The sequence below is a fragment of the Myotis yumanensis genome, unplaced genomic scaffold, assembly GCF_028538775.1.
Source record: "Myotis yumanensis isolate MYYU_CA2020_CCGP unplaced genomic scaffold, mMyoYum1.0.hap1 SCAF_8, whole genome shotgun sequence".
Lineage (NCBI taxonomy): Eukaryota > Metazoa > Chordata > Mammalia > Chiroptera > Vespertilionidae > Myotis > Myotis yumanensis.
The window spans coordinates 68,148,395-68,173,422 of NW_027223759.1; the positions used below are offsets into that span (position 1 = coordinate 68,148,395).

The 25,028-nt window shown below is 38.2% G+C and overlaps 1 protein-coding gene across 2 annotated transcripts in view; it reads right to left on the reverse strand.

Annotated features, from left to right (window-relative positions):
* Positions 1-281: 281 nt before the first annotated feature.
* Positions 282-25,028, reverse strand: part of ARHGAP15 (Rho GTPase activating protein 15) — a 662,894-nt gene continuing 638,147 nt past the window's right edge. For both annotated transcript variants that reach the window (XM_070423457.1, XM_070423458.1), the window contains exon 14: positions 282-1,621. In XM_070423457.1, the coding sequence (XP_070279558.1) occupies positions 1,438-1,621 (184 nt within the window). In that variant the 3' untranslated portion in view covers positions 282-1,437. The remainder of the gene's footprint in view (positions 1,622-25,028) is intronic.

Below are 25,028 nucleotides of genomic sequence, written 5' to 3' on the forward strand. Positions count from 1 at the left end.
TGGTGCCATTGTCAAAATGAAGACATTCAGGAGGGCAGGGGAAGTCTCTCCTTCCGCTGCAGGCAGTTCTGTGGCTGCCAGAGCCGCCTGTACCTCTGGCTGTCCCTTGAGCAGACTGTCTTTGCTGAATACTCCATCCATGCAGGCAGCCTATGCCGCTGAGCTCATTATTGCTGTAAGTGTTTGCTCTTGGATTCGTGCTTCGCGCGTTTTATTTACATGCTTTATTTTTCATTTTATGAACAAATCGATAACTAGACTTATTCTTTATCGCACTGGATTAGTTTTATTTATTCCGTTTGAATTTGATTAAAAAGCTGTCAAACATAAGTCTACATTTTTATCCGCAGACTATATTCACAAAGCTAGGTCTGAGATGTGTTCAGCTAGAACATGCTTTTCAAAAGAAAACAATGTTTGCTACATTCTAGACAGTTATCCTTTTGTTTATCTATGACAAGGGAAACTAACCATCAAATGGAGAAAGCAATCCAAGTCTAGTCAAGGAATTCTTAAGGCATTTAAAAAAATGCCTTCTAAAAAAGTTTTTTTTTGAGATTGATTTAATGTAATTCACCAATAAAGCATCCTCAGAAGCATAATAAAAATCCTACATAAAATGACATAGTCAGGGAAAGGGAGGATATACAGTTTGATGAAGCTTCAAAATGGATGCTAACATTAAAAATGAGCAGTCATGCAATTCCTGTATAATATAAAGACCAACATTGCAGGGCACTAATTTGCCTCTAATTTATAAGACAGTATGTTTATGGGACTGCAAATAGTATATATAAAGAGCATATCCAATGGCAAATGTTTTGAACTGTCATTTCTCTTCAGAAAAAACTCCATTCAACAAGAATTTATACATTCCACTACATAGCACCAAGGATAATCAGACTACATTTACACATACAAAAATGTTCTTGAGCGATGCAATATGTCTATTTTCATTATGAACCTGACCTCATTTGTTCTATTTAAAAATTATTAATTTCTGCCTCCCCTCATGTTTTGGTTCTTCTCACATATAAGTAGGAGTGTGGGAGCATGCACGAGGCAGCCAGGTAAGGAGAAGGGTCACTCTCAACCTCACTCACTCACTCACTCACTCACTCACTCACTCACATATCTACACACACAAAAGCACACACCCGATGCCTGGGAGCAGCATTAAAATGATTTCTTTGGATATGTGCTATCCTCTCTATTAGAGCACTGAAGGGGTTAATGCAGAACACATATAGGCAAATATTGTCAACTATTTTATTCAAATGTTTGGAACTTAAACACAAAATCATCATTAAGTTTTCACAAAATGAGGCATCTGTTGCTTGAAAGGAAAAAAAAATATTTCAGAAATATGTTTACAGAAATGTAAAAATATTAGGCATCGAGACAGATGTGAACATATTCAGTAACTTGTCTTGTCTGTCAGTCTTCCTCTGAGCCGAAGATCTTCTTGTACTCGCTCAGCATGAGCTCAGCTATCTGGTTCTGGTAGACCATGTGTATCGCCATGTTCCCCGTCTCGTTCTCAGCTCGCAGAAGGGTGGGTCCAAATACAATCCCTAAGCTCTGGGTGGACATGAGGTTCTTGGAGGCTTTGTCCACTATCCTGTGAAGAGAGAGAGCGAAGGAAAGAGAAAAAAAATTCCATTGGAGTTTGAAGTAAAATTGTAGCTACTTTTGAATAATAAAGTTCAGTGTTTTTGAATTATTTTTTAAAAATTAAATTTCAGTTTAAAGAAGGAAAGTAAGGGTGCTGACTGGCTTTGGCAAAACAGGGAATGCAACATAAGCAAAATTTTTTCAGTTTGCAGAAAAACTATGTCAACCACAACTATTTTATCTTCTACTCTTTATGCTTTACTGTATGGAAACAGAACTGATGACTTTGGGGGAAGAATTCATTGCCATGTACAACTTTTTATCCCCTTGGTAACTAGCCATTGTGGGTACTCTATGAATATTTGTGAAATAAACATGTGAATAAACTATACAGCAAAAATTACTGTGGAGATTTACTAGGATTCAGCCTTTGAAGGGTGTATGAGCAGTGGGCCTACACAGCCCCCAGTCAGAGGGGGCGGGAAGCCTTCCTCGATTTCCATCCTTTCACAAACCTAACTCTCTAAGGTACCACTTCTGTGACCTAAAGGCTATGCCTTCTCTCTCCTGAGAAAGATTGAGAAGGACCAAAGCCATCCATTTGTGACTCCCCACAGCACAAGATCATGGTGAACAAAATGTCCTTGACCTGGTCAATATCAATAATAACCAAGTATTTTTCTAAGCAATTTTATTATCTCATTTAATCCTCACAACACTCCCATGAGGTAGCTTGTATTATTAAGCCCATTTTATGAATGAGGCCAAGGGTGGTGAAGTGTCTGATGTCACAGGGACCTGAGGTTCAAATCCAGGTAGCCTGGTTCCAGTGCTTGTGGAAACTTCATCGCCGTGGTGTGTGCTAATGATGCCTATGCTTAATAAATGGGCTGATTTTTCACTTTGCCATCCTCCACATGATTATGAGATAATTCCATAAGAGGGTCTGAAGTTTTATTCTTCACTATAGTATTGTGATGGACAGGTTGGTTACAATAGATTTACTGTGGGCAAAATGACCCTTAAGTTTGGACTGAATATTCAAGACATCTTGACTCCTTTTTATAAATGGAGAGCATTTGTACTTGTGAGTACTATTGGCCATGGCTACATATCTGGAAGAGATTGCCATATTTTTATTGTATAGTGAATTATAGGAGACTTCAACTTTAAAGTTTCCTTTGGAGTATAAGAAACTATGCTACATATAAGTGAGATCATATCATATTTGTCTTTCTCTGACTGGCTTATTTCACTTAGCATAATACTCCCCAGGTCCATCCTTGTTGTCTCAGAGGAAAGGGGAGGGGGAAGAGATTAACCAAATAATTTATATGCATATATGCATAACCTATAGACATGGACAATAGTGTGGTGAAGGTCTGGGGATGGAGCTCGAATGGAGAGGAGGGGATCAATGGGGGGAAAAGAAAGGGACATCTGTAATACTTTCAACTATAAAGTTAAATTACAAAAAGAAAATATGCCATATTGCTGCTACATTTACCAAAAGTCAGTAGAATTATTTTTAACATCCTCCTACCCTGAAGTAGGGGCAAATGGAGTGGGCCTTTGCTTCCCTTTAACACACCTATTCATCTTGATTTATGAACTCTCTTGAGCTTCTCCAAGATCTCTTTATTATACAAGTTATTATTAAGATTCACGGTGAAGGAAAACAGGTTTTCTCTTTTGGTTATAAATTAATACCATTTTATGATACCAATTCCTTCAGTGACTCCACCACACACACACACACACACACACACACACACACACACACTCACACACAAATTGTTAAAGGTAAATATGTAGAGAGATAACATAACTAACCAATCAATTAATTAGGTAAAAGTTGCTTTAACAACATAGCTCTTTGGTAGAAAGGTCAATGTTGATGAGATTTATTTAGCAGAGACAGGGCTAGGAGGTCAAAGGGCATGGAGAAGGTAGAATCAAAAGCAAGAGAGTATTGGTAGTTTGAAGGTGAATGACTGATATAAAGCACCTTGGCCAACAGGGTAGGAAAACGTTAGGACGGAGTCAAGGAGAAAGGGACAACATAAGGATAGATTCAGGACTAAAAATATATTTTCTACTAAATAATGGCTATAATTTCAGTTGGCAGCAGAAACAGGGAGATTTGGGATAGCTGGGAGACAGGCTGTTCCAAACTCACAAGGGTGAGGCTAGAAATCAAGGGAAGTCCAAGAGCTCATCGTTGGAGGGGCAGTCGTGGCGGTGAGGAGGTTATGGGGGTAGAAGCTGGGAGAGTCCGTGGCATCTGGAGGAACTTGGGTGAGTGGAGGCGTAAAGAGGTAATTAGCTCTCTGGAGTATGCCAGACAGATGCAGCATGTGGGACCCAGGTCACTGGGGGAGAGAAAGAGGCTGAAATGGGGTTAGACCTTTTTCAATTTCTCCAGAGATATTTATGGTTTTTTTTCTTCTCAGCAAAGGTCTGGCCAAAGCTAGAGGAGGAAACCAAAATCGAGTTTCACAAGGATGGCCAGCAAGAGGCTGGAGCTGCATGTCATAGCCCCCTTGGGAAAAGGGTTCTCTGTCTTGGCTGGCAGGTCATGGGAGAGAATCCATGCAGTGGATTTCTGCCAGTGCATCAGTTTTCTAAGATTTCTGTGGACAAATGTTTACTTTGTGCTTTTATGCACGTGTATACATGGAACAATCATTCCATCTCAAACCTGTATCATTGGTGTCAATTTCTCTACACACTTAATCAATTTAAATAAAACCAGCTTTAACTTATGAATGCTTTAAAATAACGTTGTTGTTATAATTATGGTTTACTAGATAACATATAGTTTTGTATTTTTGTTATATTTGCATTACTGAAGGTTAAGTTCTTAGGTTGGAATTGTTTCCTAAGTTGGGAAAATCAAGTTACTTGTAATAACTCTTAGAAAAATCAAATGTATTTAAGAAAAAAATAAGAAAATGTGGATGTGTATTGTGTAAAATATAAGTTATCTTGCTTATTCACTGTTATAAAATGTGTGTTTGCTTGTGGGTGTATAATATATAAATATCAACTAACTAGTAGTTGGTGTATTGAGAAATTAATCAATCTTTAGGTTAGAAAAGATGCTAATTATGAAGACTAATTTGGGGAGGAAGTTACCAACTGTTAAACTATATGATTCATGTAGATAGGCAATATATATATTCTCATATTAACATTTAAAGTAGATTACATCTCTTTTTAATAGACAGTGGAAATAGACATGGGGGATGTCTAGGGAAACATATTAATGCTACTATTATAAACTTCATTACTCAAATGTGAACTTACCTACTTTCTACTTCAATAGACTCTTAAATAGTTAAGTGATTGATTTAGGACCACATAGGAAGTCAACCCCTGTTTAAAATAATAGGTGGAATACTATCCTACAAAATTATTTAAATCTTAGTTTTGGGTGTATTTTTTGTGTGCCTCAAATCAATGTATATCATAATTCTAGTCTCACTGTGGGGATCAGCTTAGCATTGCAAGTGCCATTATTTCTAAAGATTTCTACTAGTAAAACATACAGAAGAAACAGAGGCTATTGAAAGAAATAAAAGCACTGCATGACGAAAAAAATTCAATTTAGTATCTAAGGTGGAAAACTGTCAAATAGAGTAAGTTGTATTTCCAGTTGCTTAAAATAAAGTTGTGTTGTATTATTGGAGGTGGAGGGGGAGTCTGATTTAGAAACCAAATACTAGGAGTTTGGCTTTTATGAAAGTGAGTTTTGCAAAACACCATTTCTGTGATAGATTTCATAAAAATAGCACTCCAGAGTAAAATAAGTTTGAAGGAAGCTGTGTGCAATTTTTTTCCTTAAAAATTCATACTGCATAATAAAGGCTCTGACAAGTCCTGCAGAAAGTATCTTTGTTTACCTTTGTGTGACTCCTGTGTTCCCTAACTTGCTTGAATGTTGTAGATTCTCCAGAGTGACAAGAGGAGCCATATTAAAAAAATGTTGCTCTAGTTGCTTGGCTAAGGGCCTATTAAATAAGTCTGAAAATGCTCTGGATTTTACCCTTTCCTATGGCACCCTGGCTTCAGAACTATGGAGTAGCTAACTCAAAGAGGTCAGGCTCTGGCGCGCTCTGGAGAGTTCCAGCCCTCTGGCAGGGCTTAGCTTTCATTAGGCCTTAGACTCTATGACAGTGTTGTAAATTTCGATCTGCAATTTAACCTGATTTCAGCAAAGAAAAGACACTCCGCTACCATGATCCCCGCCCCCCAAAAAAATAAAAAATAAAAAAATCCAAGAAGCAAAAGAACACATCTGAAGGAGAAAAGTGAGGGCAAAGACATGGCTGAGAGATGAACATACAGTGAAATACAGTGAATTGATGGATGGGTAAGAAGGTGCAAAAACATTTGGACTTTAGATCAATATTTGGAAATTCTTCTACATGTTTGTTTACTTACCATTAATTTACTCCTAAGAAATCCTTAGAGCAAAGATACCTGATTCTAAACAACGTGAAGAGCTCAACGTTTAGTGCCTGTGAACACTTGACTAATAGGAAAAAGACCCCAAAGAGCAACTCTTGAAAAGGGCTATTTATTAATACTGTTTAGTTTAAAATAGCCTGACAAAAATAATTATGATTTTATGAATTTGTTCATGAAATAGCACTTGATATATATTCATAGTAAAAGGAATTCTTATACCGCTAAGTAAAATTCAAGTTTATAAAATCTTGAAGTCGGTAAGAATTCATTTTTCTGGCAAGAGCTTAAAAGGATGATATACAGTTTACAGCATAAAAAGGAGAGGAAATGCCAGAGCTACTTTTTGCAGAGTCCAAATGGAAGGAGCAATGATCCATCAATTTAAGATTATTTTAGAAACAATCTATAATCCAGTGCTACAGATGTTGGACCCCAGACAAAAAATTCCTCGCAGCCTTATGCTGGGTAAGTTTTTCCAAGAGTGAGCTGAATTGCTAACTCAAAGAAATTTCTTGGTTGCTTAAAATTACAGCCAAATGGCTCAAACTGAAAGACAGCTTTACTAGAAAACTCAGAATTAATGCTGAATTAAGAAGACCAAAGCATTTAATAATAGTCCAGCTCTAAACAGATATATGGATGCAAACTTCCTTTTAAGTTTGTGTTTGCTTTTACCATTAATGACTTGCAAAGGAAGTTGAAAGCCACATAATTGCCTGCAGGACAACTCTCAAGTTATTGGAAGTGTATTAAAAGTGCTCCCTTCCCTTTCTCTGTAATGCTGGGATTGTCCAACACACATAACTTGAAGGTGCTTTAACTTGAATGGGGAAAGTGTGGTGGTAAATGTACTCCTACCATCAGGTCACCAGCCACTGTATGTGAAATGTTAAATGTGACTTTGACCACTTAAGTGACAAAGGCTGTTAAAAATAAAATAAATGTTCAATGTGCTCAACTTATTTTTCCTATGTGCTATATCTACTTTGGGGGTTATTTATGCTAACCATATACTTGCTTATCCTCAATGTACACAAACTATACCACTGTGTGTGTGTGGTGTGTGTGAGTGTGTGTGTGTGTGCGTGTGTATGAATTAGCAGTAATTCCACTTTCTCCCTTAAAGTTATGTCTCTATGTCAGAAATATTTTCAAATATTATCAAAGCAGAAGAGTGCATTCACCAATGATTTTCCATTCAACATGTGTTTCAAGGTGGTCATTCATTGGAAATTCAGCCCTTGGTATATGCTAATTTTTAAATAAAATGGTTTAATTTAATTGTAAAGCCTTTCCATTTGGATTTAAATGTCTTACTATTATTATTAATCTTCTAAACAAGTTAAAAATTATCCGCTGAAACAGGAATTACTGCTATATTTGTACATTTTTGCTTTTCAATAATCTTTAAAGCCAAGTATATATAATTCTCTCAAAGCACATTATGGAAAAGGAGCTTTATATGGCAATTGCATATTCATAGCTGACATGGCCTTATTCTTTATATTTATTAAGTACCCTCTCCCTTTGCACAGATTTCAATGTAGAAGATTGAACATTTTCAATTATTCACTTGTTTCATATTTTTATTGATTGGACATTATAGGGAGCTTCTAAAGTAACTTTTAAAGCAATATTCAGAATATCTAATAAGATAGAAAGAATGATAAAGTAGTAAGAATGAATAGCCTATGGATTTCAAAATGACTTATTTCCAGTTAGAATATGTATTCTATAATGTGACAACAACCATTGATAAAGTGGGTTATTACAGCCAAATCCTTTAAATAGTAGGTAATATCATAAAGAAACACTACGAGTTATTATTATTTGTTGAATACCTATTATGTGCTAATCACTATGCTTCAACTCTTTCACAATTTTGAAAGATTTAAAAGTCAACTTCCATTTCTTTTTTTCTGATTACATTCAATTCAAGAGAATTTTTAAATTGATTTTAGGGAGAGGGAGAGGAGGGGTAGGGAGAGAGAGAGAGAGAGAGAGGTGAGAGAGAAACACTGATTAGATGCTGCCCGTATGTGCTATAGCTACTTTGGGGGGAATTCATGCAAACCATATCCCCTGCAATCTAGGCATATGCCCTGACCAGGAATCAAACCTGCCACCTTTTTGGTGTACATATGACGCTCCAACCAACTGGCTAGGGCTCAAGAAAATTAAAAAAGGTTAGAAAAATATAATAAAGAAAAAATTCACCAGTAACCGTAAACACAGTAACTCAATGTTACCAGTATTCACTGAACACCTACCAGGTGTTGGACACTGTTCTGGGTGTCAGTGACAATGCAATGAATAAAACAAAGTCCCTGCCCATAGGAAGCTTATACTCTAGAGACCCAGACAATAAACAATACTCGAAATAATGTGTAATATGATTTTGGGCGCTGAAGTACTTCAAGAAAAACGAAGAAAAAGAGAAGCAGCCATTGTTCCACTGACCCTAGGGCCCTTTAAAAAAAAATCCTAATGTCTTCAAATCCCTACCAGAGATGCTTGTTTACTTAGCCTGGGTGAGGCCTGGCTGGTTGCAGATAATATTGCCCTGAAGGCGCTCAGCACCCAAAGAGCCCTTTCTAAGGAAAGGACACAGGGCGGAGACCTGCTTCCATGCTCACCAGGGGAAGGAGAACTCGGAGCAGGGAAGAGGAGACAGAAAGCCCCAGTGGTGAAGTTGTCTGTGGTGGATCTAGGAATAGAGAGGAGGATAGGATGGCTGGAGGCTGGGGAATGAGGCGAAGGAGGTAGGAGAGGCTGTGGGGGAACTTATGGGCCTTGGTATGGATTTGGGATTTAATTCTAAAGACGATGTGAATCCATTCTTGGGTTTTGTCCAGAAGAATGACATTGCCAGGATTTAGGTGTTATACATGTATAAATAAAGACTTTATTTACAAACATATTCCAAAAAAATCCTTTCTATATGATTCTGTACCAAGCACTTTTTCACTTTTATCTTGTATATGTAATATTTATTATTTACTCATTACCTTATATGGGACCTAGTGGGTTGCACCTTATGATTTCTTAATATAAGTGAAATTGATATATTAAAAAAAAATCTTTCCATGTACTCTTCCTCCACATTTTGGAGCATTTCTCTAGACAGCATTTCCCAACCAGGGGGAATTTTGCCACCCCCATGAGGCATTTGGCAATTGCTGTAGACATCTGCGATTGCCATGTCTGGGTGGGGGTTGCTGCTGTCATCCAGTGGGTAGAAGCAAAGGATGCTGCTCGAATTCTAGGATGCCGCTTGCATTCTACGATGTGCAGGACAGCTCCCCACAACAAAGGACTAGCCAGCCCAAAATGTCAATAGTGCTGCTGTTGAAAAACCCTGCAATAGGATAAAACAGTAGAAATGTAACAACTAGATCACTGGTGCCCAGACTTCACTGCTCATGAGAATAACCTGGAAGCCATGTTGAAACACAATTGCTGGGCTCTGTCCCCAGAATTCTGATTCAGCAAGTTGGGGAGGTACTTGAGGATCTGCATTCCTCACGCGTCCCAGGTGATGATCCTGCTGGGCCGGGACCGCACCAAGAACTCACGTTAGGTCATTAAGTTATGGCTCTTCTATTTTTAAAATACGACAACACGAGATATGTTAACACATTGCACTGCAAGGACCATGTGATCCTGGCATCATTATTATCATTTGGTATTATTCTTTTTAAAATAATTGTCAATTTGATAGGGAAAAAATGGTCTGTCATTCAGTGGACTTAGGATTCTTCCAAGTAAGGAAATGGGGAAGAAGCAAAAAAAAGCATTCATGCTGATTTTCTCTTCTGTGAATAGCTGTCCATACCCTCTGCCCCTCTCCTATTGAGTGTGTATCAGATTGTTTGTTTAATCTATTTATTTATTTTGTACTAGAGGCCCAATCCATGAAATTCGTGCAAGAGTAGGCCTTCCTTCCCCCAGCTGCTGGCACCAGCTTCCCTCTGGCACCCAGGGAAGGACATCTGGTCTAATTAGCATATTATGCTTTTATTATTATAGATTATTACAGATGATAAAACTAATACATAATCTTTGAAAAATGTACCAATCAGGGGTATGTAGAGTAAAAAAGTAAACTCCTCTTGTTTCCCACTAAAACTCCTTCATGTTAACTGTAATTAACAGATGGGTGTGCCTTCGGGATATTTTCCTATCTATCCATCTACTTATCTTCTTATATATTTTTTCCATCTAAAAATTGAGATAAAAAGTACATTAAATGCTACTTCCCCTTTAAGTATATATTGTAGGCATTTTTCCAAGTCCGTACATATAAAAATACCTCATCCTTTAAAAAAAGTTGTTACATTTTGTAGTATGGAAATACCTTAATTTATTTAACCATTGTCTTGCTGGTGGACTTTTTCGTTGATTCTAATACTTTGCTATTACAGACAATGCTACAATGAACATCTTACACATGTAGTTTTTTGAATTTTTATGTATTAGGAAGCATGACATTTCATTCTTTTTGTTGTACTTACATTCTCCCAAGGATTTTGTTTCTTAATTTTATTTATTTATATGTTTATGTGGTCATATCTAGCACTATTTCTTTGAGAAATTCTATTTTGTTTTTGTTATTATAGAATTCATCCTTTTAGAGATCAGGTAAATATCAATGCTTTCTCCTAGTTTTTCTTTAATGATTTCATTTTCACATCCTCTAATTCATCTTAAATATATCTTATTGTGTGAAATGTGATGGTAATCTAAGTAAATTTTCTCCATAGCTAGCTAATCTCCCCAAAACATTTGTTGAGAGATGATCCATTCTCCATTGATTTGTGATGCCATGTTCTCATGCAGTTTTCTACACTTACAGACACACACACACACCAGATACATCCTATTCTGGTGACAATTATGTGTGTATTCTAAACTAGTACCTCACTGTTTAAATCACTGTAACTTTGATATATATTAGGAATATTCTTCCTATCAATTTTTTTCTTTTTCAGGTGTGAAAGAAAATTTTCAGATGAATTTTTTCAGATGAACAAAATAAGCCTAAAGAAAGATTGAATAACTTGATCAAAGTCACATAGTAAATGACAGCACCTAGATTAAGATGAAGATCATGATTACTCTGGGATAGAGATTTTTTTTTTTTGTCAAATAACTAAGGGGTAAGGGCATGTGCTGGGGAGAGGTTTGGGGGGAGGTCAATGGGGGAAAAAGGAGACATATGTACTACTAGTAGTATTTGTAATACTTTAAACAATAAAAAAATTAATTAAAAAAACTTTGCACTTGAAATCAACGGCTCTCTAATCACGAGGCCTAAGCCTGAGAAAGACTTGAAGGGAAGCAAGTCAGAGAGGCAGCAAGCAGTCTTAGGTAACATTTTTAATTACCTAATTCACATCCAAGTATGTATTTACAAAGATGAGAAGGGTGCTCAGGTGGAAGAAAAACTCAATTAATATGTATTGTCTTTTTCTCCAGATTCACAGTGTTTTAAACTTCTGAAAGCATTTATTTCTCATTGTGACTGGAACTGCATTATTGGTGAGATAGACTGAGAATTTCAGCTATGGGTTCCCTTAGGCATTTTCTCCCAAGCTTTGACGTGGTTTTAGCCATCCACAGTTGACCATGTCAGCAGGAAAAAGAGTTTTGGAGTTTATTCCCTGAGCTCTGCTGATCTCCCAGTACTACTGATAATATCAGCTGGGAGGGCACTCCCTCCATTTAGGGGACAGAGGTTAGAAAATATACATTGTATTATTCTCTACCCAAAATTTGTTCAATAGGGCAGTTAAAAAACTGGAATGTGCCATTTGATACAGAATATTGGGGGTTGTGCATGGATTAGCATTAATTAGGCCAAGTAGACTAAGGCACCTAATTATAAAATACTAGAGGCCTGATGCACAAAATTCGTGCAAGGGGCTCAGCCCTGGCGGCCCCGGCTACGTCTGGAAGGTCCTCCGGTCTAATTAGCATATTATGCTTTTATTATTATAGATTAGTAGAAAATATAGAACTTAAATATTTGCCTGATGGTGTTAGATAAATTTAAAAGGAACACTATCGATATGCAACATCAGAATTCATCAACCTCTCTTTTACTTTACCTTTTCACATAGGTGAAGAGAACAACTATTTCACTTCCTACTAAGGGCATCTACATCAAATCTTCAGCAGCTACTTTAAAATTGTCTCTTTGTTTAAAAGATTCCCAAATAGGTAAAAGAGAATCAGTTGGAATTTGGGTACTGTCATTCAATCATCCATGCTTAATTTTACTTTCTGATACTTTTTACAGTGACTTGACATTAAGAGCGACTGCTTGGCTGAATCCCCAGCCCTGGTAGTGTGCGTGCGGAAGTCAATCAATTGATGTGTCTCTCTGACATCGATCTTTCTCTCTCTGTGTCTCTCCCTCTCCCTTCCATTCTCTCTAAAAATCAATGGGAACATGTTGTGGGGTGAGGATTAATGAGAGAGAGAGAGAGAGAGAGAGAGAGAGACTGACTGACTCTGTGTAACAGGAGAGCCCCCAGTGAATGCACCCAGTGGAGTGATGTGCTCCTCAGTAGTGGAGGAAAGGGACCCAAGGAGTTTGACTTGGAAGAAAGAATAGTTAAGGAAGCCATGACGACTGAATGCAAAAACAAACAAACAAACAAACAAAAAAATAACCAACAAAAAAAAAACACAACATGATATGGAAGAAAATTTCAACTGTGCTCTAGTAAATCCAGTTCCTAGAATTAGCCCAGAGACCGAATTCATCCCCTTATTAAGGATTTTGTGTTGAAAATAGACTAGGCTGCTACAAAGGATTCATATTTATTATAGAAAGTTTAGAAAATGCAGACAAATAAAAAAGGAAAATGAAAGTCCCTCATAATCTCATCACTTGTATATCACTACTACTAATATTTGGTTGGTATAGATTTTTTCACATGTATACTAGAAAAGTACAGGGAGCATCCATTAAGGTTATGAAATATTTTGTACATAAAAAGGCCATGAGTTTCTCATCAGGAGGGATTCAGAAATGTCTAAGATTCCTGTGTTGGATGGAAGTGAAATAACATTTAAAATGTTGTTTGGGCTCCCAGATTAATGATGAAAGAGTGCACATTCTGAGAAAGTCAAACTATCATTTGAGATGAGGTGGAATAATGTATATTTGCTGAAGTTTCTGGTTTCTTCCCTACCCTTCCTTGTACTCTTGTGCTTCTATCCTTTCCCCAAAATTCAGTCAGCAGCATTTTTTTTTTTTACCTCAGTGGATATAGTAGAGCAGAAAAACAGAGAAAGTACTTTGGACTTTGCAAATGAAGACATTGGAATTGAAAAGAACTGTACCTCTGAGTTTAAAAAACTTAAGCGTCCAAGAAATCAGAGTTGCAGCTCTGACCTAACCAATAGATTGGAAGGTAGGTGAAGAGCCAGGCTACCCTGCTGCCAGACAGAAGAAAGATTTCCTGGAGAGGCAGGGAGAAGAGAGATGAGGTCCTGGTGAGGTCCCGCAGAAGTGCTGAGTCCGGAGCCCTTCCTACCCCTCTTCCCTGGGATACAGGCTGTTAGAAGTTTGGAGGATTCTGAGATTAGACAGATCTATGTTCTTTTCCTTGGAGAAAACCTAGGGATATAGCAAGACTCCAGAATTCCTAAATCCAATATATCAGAATAGTTAAATAAAAATTACCACATTGTTTATCGAGGCAAAGGTGGCATTAAGATAGCTTTACAGAGTTCTTCCTGAGCAGAGACTGAAACTCAGACCTGGGATTAGAAGTTGGGGATGATGGCAGAAAACCAGAGGGAATGAAGACCAGCTTGAACAGGTGACATGAGCCCCATACTTTCTACCCTACTCATCTGTTTTATTAACTTTCTTCAGTAGAATGTAAACATCTTAAGCACCAGGACTTTATTTATTTTTGTTTAGTGCAGTATCCCTAGATGAAGATTAGTGTTTGGCTCATAGTACTAGGTGCTCAATAAATATTTATTGAAATACTGAAAATGGATGCTCTTGCTGTCCCACCAAATGCTTAGGCTGTATGTAGCTCTTCAGAACTAGAATCAGGCCAGGAAAATGTCCACAAGGCACTCTGAATTGACTAGACTGAAATCATTTAGGTGAGTGGGCCTTAACAGAGAAATTAGTTTTTATTATGGCACAATAATTACGCTTCTTGCACACCTGAATTTCATACCTACTCTGAGATAATAAGAACATGAAGGCAGAGGTAAAGAGAGCCGCTGTTTCTTGAGAACTTGTCAGGGGTCTATAAGCATGCAGAGTGCCTTTCCCGTGTACTATCTGACAATGAGTTTCCAACATGTACCCAATTCGGACAAAACTGGTGAGAGGAGTTTAGAATAGAATGTCATTTTTATCTGCTTTATACTATAGATGGTTGAAGTTAAAGAAAATGATACCATTTTTCTTGGTCACCGAAAATATGACTATTAAATTCTATTTTAGGTAAAATGCTCAATGTATCTGCAGAAATCCAGACCCTTTGAAATTCGCCAGGCCAGAATGGCTCAGTTGGTTGAGTATCAGCCTGTACACTGAAAGCTTGCCAGTTTGATTCCAGGTAAGGGCACATATCTGGCTTGCAGGTTTAACCCTAGTCAGGGCACATATGGAAGGCAATGATTGATGTTATTCTCTCACATTGATGTTCCTCTCTTTTCTCTCTCTCTCTCTTTCTCTATCTCTCTCTCTCTCTCTCTCTCTCTCTCTGCATGTCCTCGGGTGAGGATAAAAAAAAAAGTATGCAATGCTTTCCTCAAAGATAGAAACTATTTATTTTGCTATTATACACATGTTTATAATCTCTATTGAGGTGGAGAAATAAAGTGTGCCAGTTTCTGCATATGTCCTTATACATGCGGATGTTGGTCTAGCTCATGATTCCATTGTCCAGCACACACATCTGTATTTACCTTTTGTAAAAAAATTCTATAGGCAGGATTAAATGTATCATTTCTAGGGACCATTATCAAGCTCTATCTTGGGTTTTATAAAAGGGTCTCTCCTAGTCTGCAGGCTGCTAAGGGGCCAATCTTATATTTAATAATTTGGTATTGATGGTGGCTGTTTTGGACCCAGAGATGGACCACTCAAACTTTCTTTCAAGGAAGGACTTCCTGCCTAGCTGTGGGGAGCAAGGTTAGCAGATGGACTCCAGCTGTCTTTTCTTCAAGGTTTGCCTCAATTGCAGGGAGCCACCTTGCCCAAGGGCACTGACTGTTGGACAATGGGCTGCATGTACTCCAGAGCTCCCCATGTGGTTGGCTGAGGGTAAGTTGGATCTACATCAAAGTTCAACTTCTTCCTCTACCAATCCTGCTCCCTTCCATAAGGGTTGATCCCTAATAAGTACCCTGTATGCCAAACTCTGTTTCAGAACTTAACCTGTGATTATTGGTTTCAGAACTGGCCCATGAAAGCCAGCACAAATGGGGATTTAGAGCTGGTCACTTGCTGAATGGTTGGAAATGAGGGGTTTGTCAGCTGTGACAGGCAAGTACAGTCAGGTCTTGGCACAGGGTGGTAGTCCACATGTTAAAACTCTCATTGGTGCTAAATTGGGATGGTATATCCACGGAGGGGAGACTAGTAGTATGTAATATATTAGGCATTTAAAAATAATGGCAGGAGGTTGTGAATAGTAACTACAAGGTCAATGAGATTGAAGAGCTATTGCTAAGCACCATTTATACTCCACAAAAAATGTTGTTTGAAATTACAGGGCCTTTACCCTGTAAGTCAGGGTTGGCTGTAGGAAAGCCCATTACAGAACGTGGCTTACAGACAGCATTGGAGATGCTGTCAGGTAGATGCAATTATAATAATACGCAGCAGGGACAGAGGGACAGCCAAGAGGACTTGACTCACAGGGAGCAATGAAGATGTTAAAAGAACATGGCATCCCCCAGGAGCAAAATAAATAGGCAGCCAAGAAGGATGCTATTCAGCTTGTATCACTGGATTAGAATAATTCATCTAGTCATTGTTTTATCAACTACTGCTGCTTCCTGGGCACTTAGAGCTTCTTGGGTCCAGGGATCAGCAAGCAAGGAAAAGAGTGACCATCGAGTCAGAGGTCATTAACCCTGATCAGGTGGAGGAGGTAGGGTTGCTGTTACACAGTGAGGATAGGGAATAATATGTGTGGTATCTAGATGATCCACATGGGGCTTCCAAGTTCTCTGTTACCCAATTTCTCTGTTTAATGGATAGGGCAGAAAACCTTGTCTGGGAAGACACAGTGATTAAGAGCATGGATTCCTCAGGGATGGAGTTGGGAGTCACTGTGTTGGGTCAGTAACCATGACCAGCAGAGGCAATTACTGAGATTCCCTGAAATGGACAGTGGAGAAGGGAGATGATGAGTGTCAGCTCTGGGCTCAGGCCAACATTCAGCTCCAGGGCTTGAATCTTTCCTACTAAAGCTTCCTCTTCAAAGGCTTCCTTGGGAATGAGGCCTCCCACAGTCCTGGGGGAGAGGTTCCTCAAGCATACACAAAGAATGGATTAGAGTGGCACAAATGGTGGAATGTGGTGGACACTACATGCTCTGCTTAGATGTCTCTTCAAGGAAGAACACCCAACTGCAGTGTCAATCAGCAGTCGGCCCAGCAGTCAGCCCTGCAAGGTTTGCCTCAGCTGAAAGGAGCCTCATCCCAACACTCTCAGAAACAGCCCATGGCCAATGACTGATCACTGTGGGGGCAGACAGGCCGAGTCCTCTTGGTCCATTTAGAGACAACTCTGATGGGACATGGATGCTCCGGAGCTCCTGTGGGCTGGCCAACCGGTGTTGGCCCCACATCATAGTTTGACTTCTCTTTCTTCCTCCTGCTCCACCCCTCCTTGTGTTGGATGTTATAGATAACTGGTGCCATGTTACATCCAACCTGTGATGGTAGCCATGAGCTCTGGGGAATCAGAATCGCTCTAGTAGAACGAGAACTGGCTTGTGAAGTGACCTGAAATCTAGTCCTGTGTCTAGCTCTGTGTACATGAGTCATTCCATTCTACTCCAAATACATGTTTTATCATCAACAGAACTTAGATAAAACCGTCATGCTTCATGTATAGCACTTTATATTCTCCAACTCATTCTGGTCATTCTAGAGCAGAGTCTTAGTCCCCACTGCATGTAAATACCATCTGTGCATTCAAAGCCATATCAACAGCAGGGACTCAACCACAGATAATCTTACAACTGGCTCTAGTGAAGCACGGGTTCGATAAAAACTGTGTGTCATTCTATCACAGTGGTTCTCAACCTGTGGGTTGCGACCCCTTTGGGGGTCGAATGACCCTTTCAAAGGGGTCGCCTAAGACCATCGGAAAACACATATATAATTACATATTGTTTTTGTGATTAATCACTATGCTTTTAATTATGTTCAATTTGTAATAATGAAATTGGGGGTCACCACAACATCAGGAACTGTATTAAAGGGTCGCAGCATTAGGAAGGTTGAGAACCACTGTTCTATCAGAACTACTGCTCTAGAGAAAACCTGCAACCTGGAATCTTAGAATCATAAGTTCTTTTTCTCTGAGGTTCTCTGAGCCTCAGACTCCTTGTCCAGAAAGTGAAATTAATGATGAACTGACCTCATGGGTTGTTTTGAAGGTTATGTAAAAAATGTGTGCAAAACCCTTTGCAAATTATAGAAACACTGATTTTTATTATACATGATTATGTTTACTTCTGTCAGTTGTTATTTTATAAACGCAGAAAGGGAGATTAGGACTCACTGGTTTTCCATTCTGTCTAGAGCCTTTAACAACGTGAAGGGCTCACATAGAGATTCTGATTTTGTGGTCCCGGGTAGAGGCCCCGGTGAGTTTCTAAAAAGCTTCACAGGCAAATCTGGTGTGCAGCTGGCTTTAAAGACTTCTTGGTAAAATGACCTGTCCTAAGGTCACACAGCCACTTAGTAAAAAAGCCGAAACTCCAATCTAGACCTTACTGTGCCTTGTGAGTTTTATCCATGCTAAGTTTCCAATCTTGCACCTGAGTCTTATCATAATATTATAGGTTAGTCTTAAAATATAGTAATAGAGGTAAGAGGGAATTTGAATTTAAAACAACGACAATGAGGTACCATCTCACACCTGTCAGAATGGCTAACATCAACAAATCAATAAATGACAAATGTTGGCGAGGATGCGGAGAAAAAGGAACACTCCTGCACTGCTGGTGGGAATGCAGACTGGTGCAGCCACTGTGGAGAACAGTATGGAGTTTCCTCAAAAAACTAAAAATGGAACTTCCATTTGACCCAGTGATCCCACTTCTAGGAATATATCCCAAGAAACCAGAAACACCAATCAGAAAGGATATATGCACCCCTAGGTTCATAGCAGCACAATTTATAATAGCTAAGATTTGGAATCAGCCTAAGTGCCCATCAGCAGATGAGTGGATTAAAAAACTTTGGCACATCTATGCAATGGAATACTATGCTGCAGTAAAAAAGAGGGAATTCCTACCATTTGTAACAGCATGGATGGAGCTGGAGAGCATTATGCTAAGTGAAATAAGTCAGTCAGAGAAAGATAAATATCACATGATCTCACTCATTTGTGAACTATAATGAACAACATAAACTGAGGAACAAAAACAGATCTAGAGACAGAGAAGCATCGATCAGATGCTCAAACCTCAGAGGGAAGGGAGGGGAGGGAGGGGGTAAGGGGGAGAGATCAACCAAAGGACTTGTATGCATGCATATAAGCATAAGTGATGGACGCAGACAACAGGGGGTGAGGGTGAGGGCAAGACTGGGGGGATGAGGGGACAATGGGGGGATAAAGACACATTTGTAATACCTTAATCAATAAAAAATAATAAAATAAAATAGTGTCGAAAATAATAAAAAAATAAAATGAGTATAATGTGCCATGATTATTAAATATTAAAATAGCTATTCCTATCCCATTAGCACTAAACCATATGATTTGTGTGCTTTTAGCAAGGGGTGAAACTCTGTAGGTAACAGAAGGTATTTTTAAGATTATATGAACCAAGCATAAATTAAACAAAGTGACACCAAGGCTGAAATAATGTAAGCAAGCACGAAATGAAACATTTCAGTGAATTCAGATAGAGTAATGTACTGCTACTGTACTGCTCCCCTCTCTTGAACACTTAATTTGGAATTATGAGGGAAGAGAATAGTTGACAGACAGAGAAGGATAAATAGAGATCTGAAGATCATTTTAGTGTGATCATGACCAGGGCATTCATATTTCTCATATAGCCTGGAAACAATCTCCTACTTATTGGAAGATGTGACCTTTAAATGTTCCTTACTTGCAAAAAGACAAATATTCTAGAAGCCGTGTGTTAGCCTGTGGAGTCATCTGTCTTGGCTGCTCTGGGATTGGGGGCTACTACGGGGAGAGTGCAAATTATAGATGAGCGAATGTGTTATGTATTCTTTACATTTGCAGACTTTAGGGTAAGCTTTCTTTGACAGCTCTCTGATTTCTTTAACATAGCAAATCTTTAATCAGTCTAGATATGTTAAGATGTGATCTTTTACAGTGAATTGACTTGAGTGGAGTACTTGAGTTGAAATGTGTATATTTCCCCCTCAAAAGCTGACTTGTTTGGGGGGGGGGGGGGAATCAGATATTCTATGATATACTTTGCCTCAGTGACAAGATGTTTTGGGGGAAATCATCCAAGCTTGAAATAAAATCTTTATTGAAAGTAATTCTACATTCATGCCAGTCAGATACATTGTAGGATTAGACCAGATATCCCAGGGGGGAAACTACGGTATATGCACCAGGCAGAGTTGATTATGTGGAGCTCCTGTCAGTTCTTAACTTCCTGACAATGGCTGAAGTATTCACAGCCGCTACAACTCTGTTTTCATCTTTATTTTGAGAGAAAGTTAATACACTTTACCTTAACTACGCCAAATGTACTGGAAAATAACCCAGTAATAAGATACAGCCCGTCTACCAAGTGATAGCTGTATGTAGAGAGCATTTAGCTGTGCATTTCAAGGAAACAAATATAAGCAGCAAATGACTGAAAGATATTGTGATTATTTTTTCTGCTTGAACTTTAAAATTTTCTTGGCAAAGCCTCCTGTGTGCTGTCTTAAAATCAATGTGTATAAATAATCATGGAGCCAAGTAAATGGCTTTCATTGCAAATTCTCTTCAAATGGGAGGGCAACCTTTATTATAACTATTATTATTATTATAGCAATTTGATTATCAATGTTATTTGGTGTCAGAAAGAAAGACACAGGTGTGCCAGGTGATATTTAGTTCTACTTAGAGAATCAACAACAGCTTAAGAATTGTTTTTTGGGGGCATAGTTAATACTGCAACTAAAGAAGAGAGAAGAAGGCATAATTTTGTGTAGGTTCAGAACAGGTCACCTTAAGATGTTCCTCTGTCGTATGCAAATTGTTTTGAGCTGAAGGCAACTTTAGCAAAGGGCTCAAGAGAAACTCTGCCTCTCTGTTAAAAGAATTTGAATAATGGACCTTGCCTATAATAAGAGATAACCTCTTTGATGTACTTACATGGCAGGGCAAACAACTAATTATTGGATATGCGCTTTCCCTGCAATAAGCTTGTAAGCTCCAAGGTGCCTTACCTGATCTCTAGCTCAGAATGTCTTATATACCCATGTTCTCTTTCTGTCTCTGAATCTCTTGTGCATCTGAAGTCTCCAACTCTCTCATGTATGCAGGGTTTTCATACATATCTATGTCTTCAATTTGGTTATTTTCTCAAAATATATTTTTATTGATTTCAGAGAGGAAGGGAGAGGGAGAGAGATAGAAATATCAATGATGAGAGAGAATCATCAAATGGCTGCCTCCTGCACCTCCCCGCAATGGGGATCGAGCTCACAACCCCAGCATGTGCCCTGACCGAGAATCGAACCGTGACCTCCTGGTTCATAGGTCGATGCTCAACCACTGAGCAACACCAGCTGGGCTGGTTATTTTCTCTTGTTAATCCATCTCATGTCTATTTGATTATTAGATCAGCCAAAAGGACCTTGGAAGTAGAGGAAAATTTCTTCCTCCCTCTCACAACTTCAAATTTAGTTTTATGTTCTCATTCACTATAAAGATAACACATCATTGTAGTTCTAGAAGAAAGGGAAAGACATGACCCTCAATGCTTGCTAATAACTACATTAATTTAAAAATACAGAATGTAATTGTATAATTACCATCTTTTGGTTGTGTATTCTAAAACACATTGTTCTCATGTCACCAAAGAATGGAAGGAAGAAGGTGAAGTGGCCCATGACTTAAGCGTAAGGACAGTAATGATAGCCTCACCTAGACAAAGAAGTCTCAAGGTGAAATGAATATGTATCCTGAGAACACATCACCTGTCTGAGCAATGCATTGGTTAAAATACAAGTTAAAACTTAAGTTTAAAAAACTCTGTTTTCAAATTTAAAAAAGATTATGACTGTCTTTTAATGGGTGAGTGGATAAATCAATGGTGGGACATTCATACAATGAAATATTCAGTGGTTAAAGAAATGTGCTACCAGACAATGAAAAGACAGGAGGACCCTCAGGTGCATATTGCTAAGTGAAAGAGCTCAATATGAAAAGTCTACATACTGTATGATTCCCAGGATCTGACATTCTGGAAAAAGCAAAATTCTGAAACTAGTAAAAGATCGGTGATTGCCAGGAGTTAAGCAAGAGGGAGGAATGACTAGGCAGAGCACAGAAGATTTTTAGGGCAGTGAAACTATTCTGTATGATATTATGATGGTGAATACATGTCATTATACATGTGTCCAAATCTATGTAATTACAACATTAAGAGTGAACTTTAATATAAACTACGGACTTTAGTTAATTATTATGTATTGATATTGCTTCATCAAATGTACCACACTAATGCATGATGTTAATAGTAGGGAAAATGTATTTGTGTGTGTGTGTGTGTGTGTGTGTGTGTGTGTGTTGGAAGAGATAGTATATAGAATTCTATCATTTCTGCCCAGTTTTCTGTAAACCTAAATCTGTTCTGAAAAACAAAATCTATTAATTAAAAATGATAATGAAAGCAGATTGCATACATTCAGGGTCCAGAGGTCAATTGGCCTGCTTATCTGTCCTTATGGCCACACACACTGGAATTGCTCTGCAGTCTATGTCAGGTGCCATATCCAAAAGCATATTTAAGCCTGTCTCAACTAGAAAAACTGCATTCTGATCACTTCGTTATTCGCTTTCTTGGCATTTAAACATTCAGATTGTATTACATTGTTGTTGACATGTTTTATTTTTATCTCTAAGTTATTTCATGCACATATGCTTTATCTCTCAATTAGATTGCAAAATCTTTGCGTTTAGGTGGTGTGTTACCTTCAGCTTTACTCCTCTTTTCATTTGAAGTAGAGAGTTTGTGCATCCTATATCTTTTTGTGGCTACAAATAGTATGTGTTTTATAGGTGGCTGGCAGGTTAATTTTTATTTGTCCATGTATTTTTGCTCCAGCAGAAAATGGAGATGAACTGATAAGGTATATATATATATATATATATATATATATATATATATATATATATATTTATCTATAGTCAGAAGAAAGCTCTCCATGAATACTCTTCTTAGCTATTTTCTCTGAAGTCCAAGTGAGAGAGCCAAGTTCATCAGCAAAGATGTTGCGTCCTGGCCCTTGTCATCCCATCTTCCCTTTCTCCTGTCTTCTCTTTTCACTTTCTTTGAAAGTGAAATTACAGTGAAAAACTAGAGAAAATAATTTGGAAATACAACAATCTAATGTATCATTTAGATGTATTTTTGGACAAGGGAATTCAGTCAGTGCAGACTAGCATCATGGGGTGCTCCAGGAATACTCTGGGGAGTCATGTAACCTTCCTTCAGCTCAGCTTCCTCGTGTGGAAAACTCAGACAGTTGGGCTGGAGGAATTTTAATGCCTAAATCCTATTGTTGAACAATTGGACTCTTAAAAAAAGTTTAAACAATTTGTTTTTCTTCCTCCAAGTTAAAATGATTTGTAAGGAAGTTGACAAGCTTGGAAACACATGGCAAGCATTGTAATCAATTGTATAAGAGGGGAACCCTGAAATATAAGGGGTTGTAGTGATAGCTTACATATATATGTGTAAACTCTAGATCAATGTTTATTCCTACTCCATAGATTATATAAAGGGTGTGTATGTATATCTTTGTGATAATATATACATTTATTTATTAAAATAAAGAATGAAACAAGAAAGCAGACACTAGGGATTTTTAGGGAAACAGACATGAGCCTCCTGTTCTCTTGGAAGCGGAAGGGTGTGTCTATAGTCTGCATTTCTGTTTTCACAACACTCACACTAGAATGGTGGCGATGGATCAAGAGAGCCACTCTGGCAGAGGGATGGCACACAGGTTTGCTTTACCTGGCTGGTGGAGGCCGTTTGCTCTGTGGGGAAGGGCCCTAAAGTTGAAGTCTCAGTGGGAAAGGGGCACATGATCAGCCAATAATGTCTACATGGGATTTGGATGGAGAAGGGTGGCATCTGTGCCAGGAATGTGCCATTCAGTGGGAAAGCAATTTCAAAAGGAAATCAGATACATCTACAGAAGTAACCCAAGGTGTTCCCGGATGCGGAGGAATTTGGGAACTTGAGAGGCAAACTCCTGGGGGGGATTTGAACCACGTTGCCCTTAAGTGAGTTTAGGAAAAAATGGAAACTGATAGGGTAAAGAGGTGTCAAAGTAGATGAACAGTGAATTTAGAAATATAATTAATTTCCAAAGATAACTATTTGAAGCAGATTTCAAGAAATATGATAATTCTTTCAGAAACGACTTCATTTTAAAAAAGCAATTTTACAATATTCTTAACATGTCTTTTTAAAACCCATGGATGCACATTACTTCCTCCCCCATGTTTTATTGTCCTTAATAATCATCAAAAGATCAGGCCTTTCTGTGGTCATATATGCTTATCGAAGAGATAGTCATAGAAAGAAAAACTATAATCTCTCAATAGTTAAAAAGACCTACTAATGTTAGTCCTTAAGTGGTAATTTTATTAAATAGTGATAATAGAGGGAGAGGAGATGTACTAGTACAAGGCTGATGAATAGAAGAGGGTCGATGGATTCTATTTATTTTGTGCTTATACATTTGTCCTCTTGCATGGCGCCTCATTGCGATGCCTCATCTGAGAGGATTACTAATATGACAACACTCCTGATTTATAGAAGCCCAAAGAGGTTAAACAGTTTGATTCATTTCAATTGGACAAGAAAACTCTTGTTGAATCTGAATTCTTGCTTTGCAATGAATACAAACTCACACTCATTATTACTTATGGTGCTTTTCTTTATGGATGAAGCGCTTCGCAGCCAAGTAGCGGCAGTCACCAGCTGATGTCCATAAGGAAAGGCAAACACTGTCAGTAGAATAACATCCTCAGCCAAGTGTTTATGTTGGACACATATACAATATATAACTGTTCTTAACTAACGATACAAAGCCGGCCTCCCCGAGTCTCTCCTTTTGTATTATTTCTTGCCACCCATGTGCTGAGGGAGATTTTCTCAGGCCCTAAGCCCCACCCTGGTTCTGCTTCTTTGCAAGCCGGATTTATTCTTGCTAGCTTCCAAGTGAATACCATACATCAAGTAACTGTGTGTTAGTTATAAATACAGTTGTGGTGACATAACTGTTAATGCAGTTTCCAGAGGTGGTTAATTTATATACAGGAGGTATCTCAAACAATGAAATCATCTGGCTAATTTGGTATTTTTTAAAGTTGTCCTTTGTAATCTTACATTTATGTTTCCTTTTTAAATCTATTGGGTCATTATATTCTCAACGAAGTTTGCCCATCCCCCCACCCCCTATAGGCAGATAAAACATCTAAATCTTTCTACTTGTAA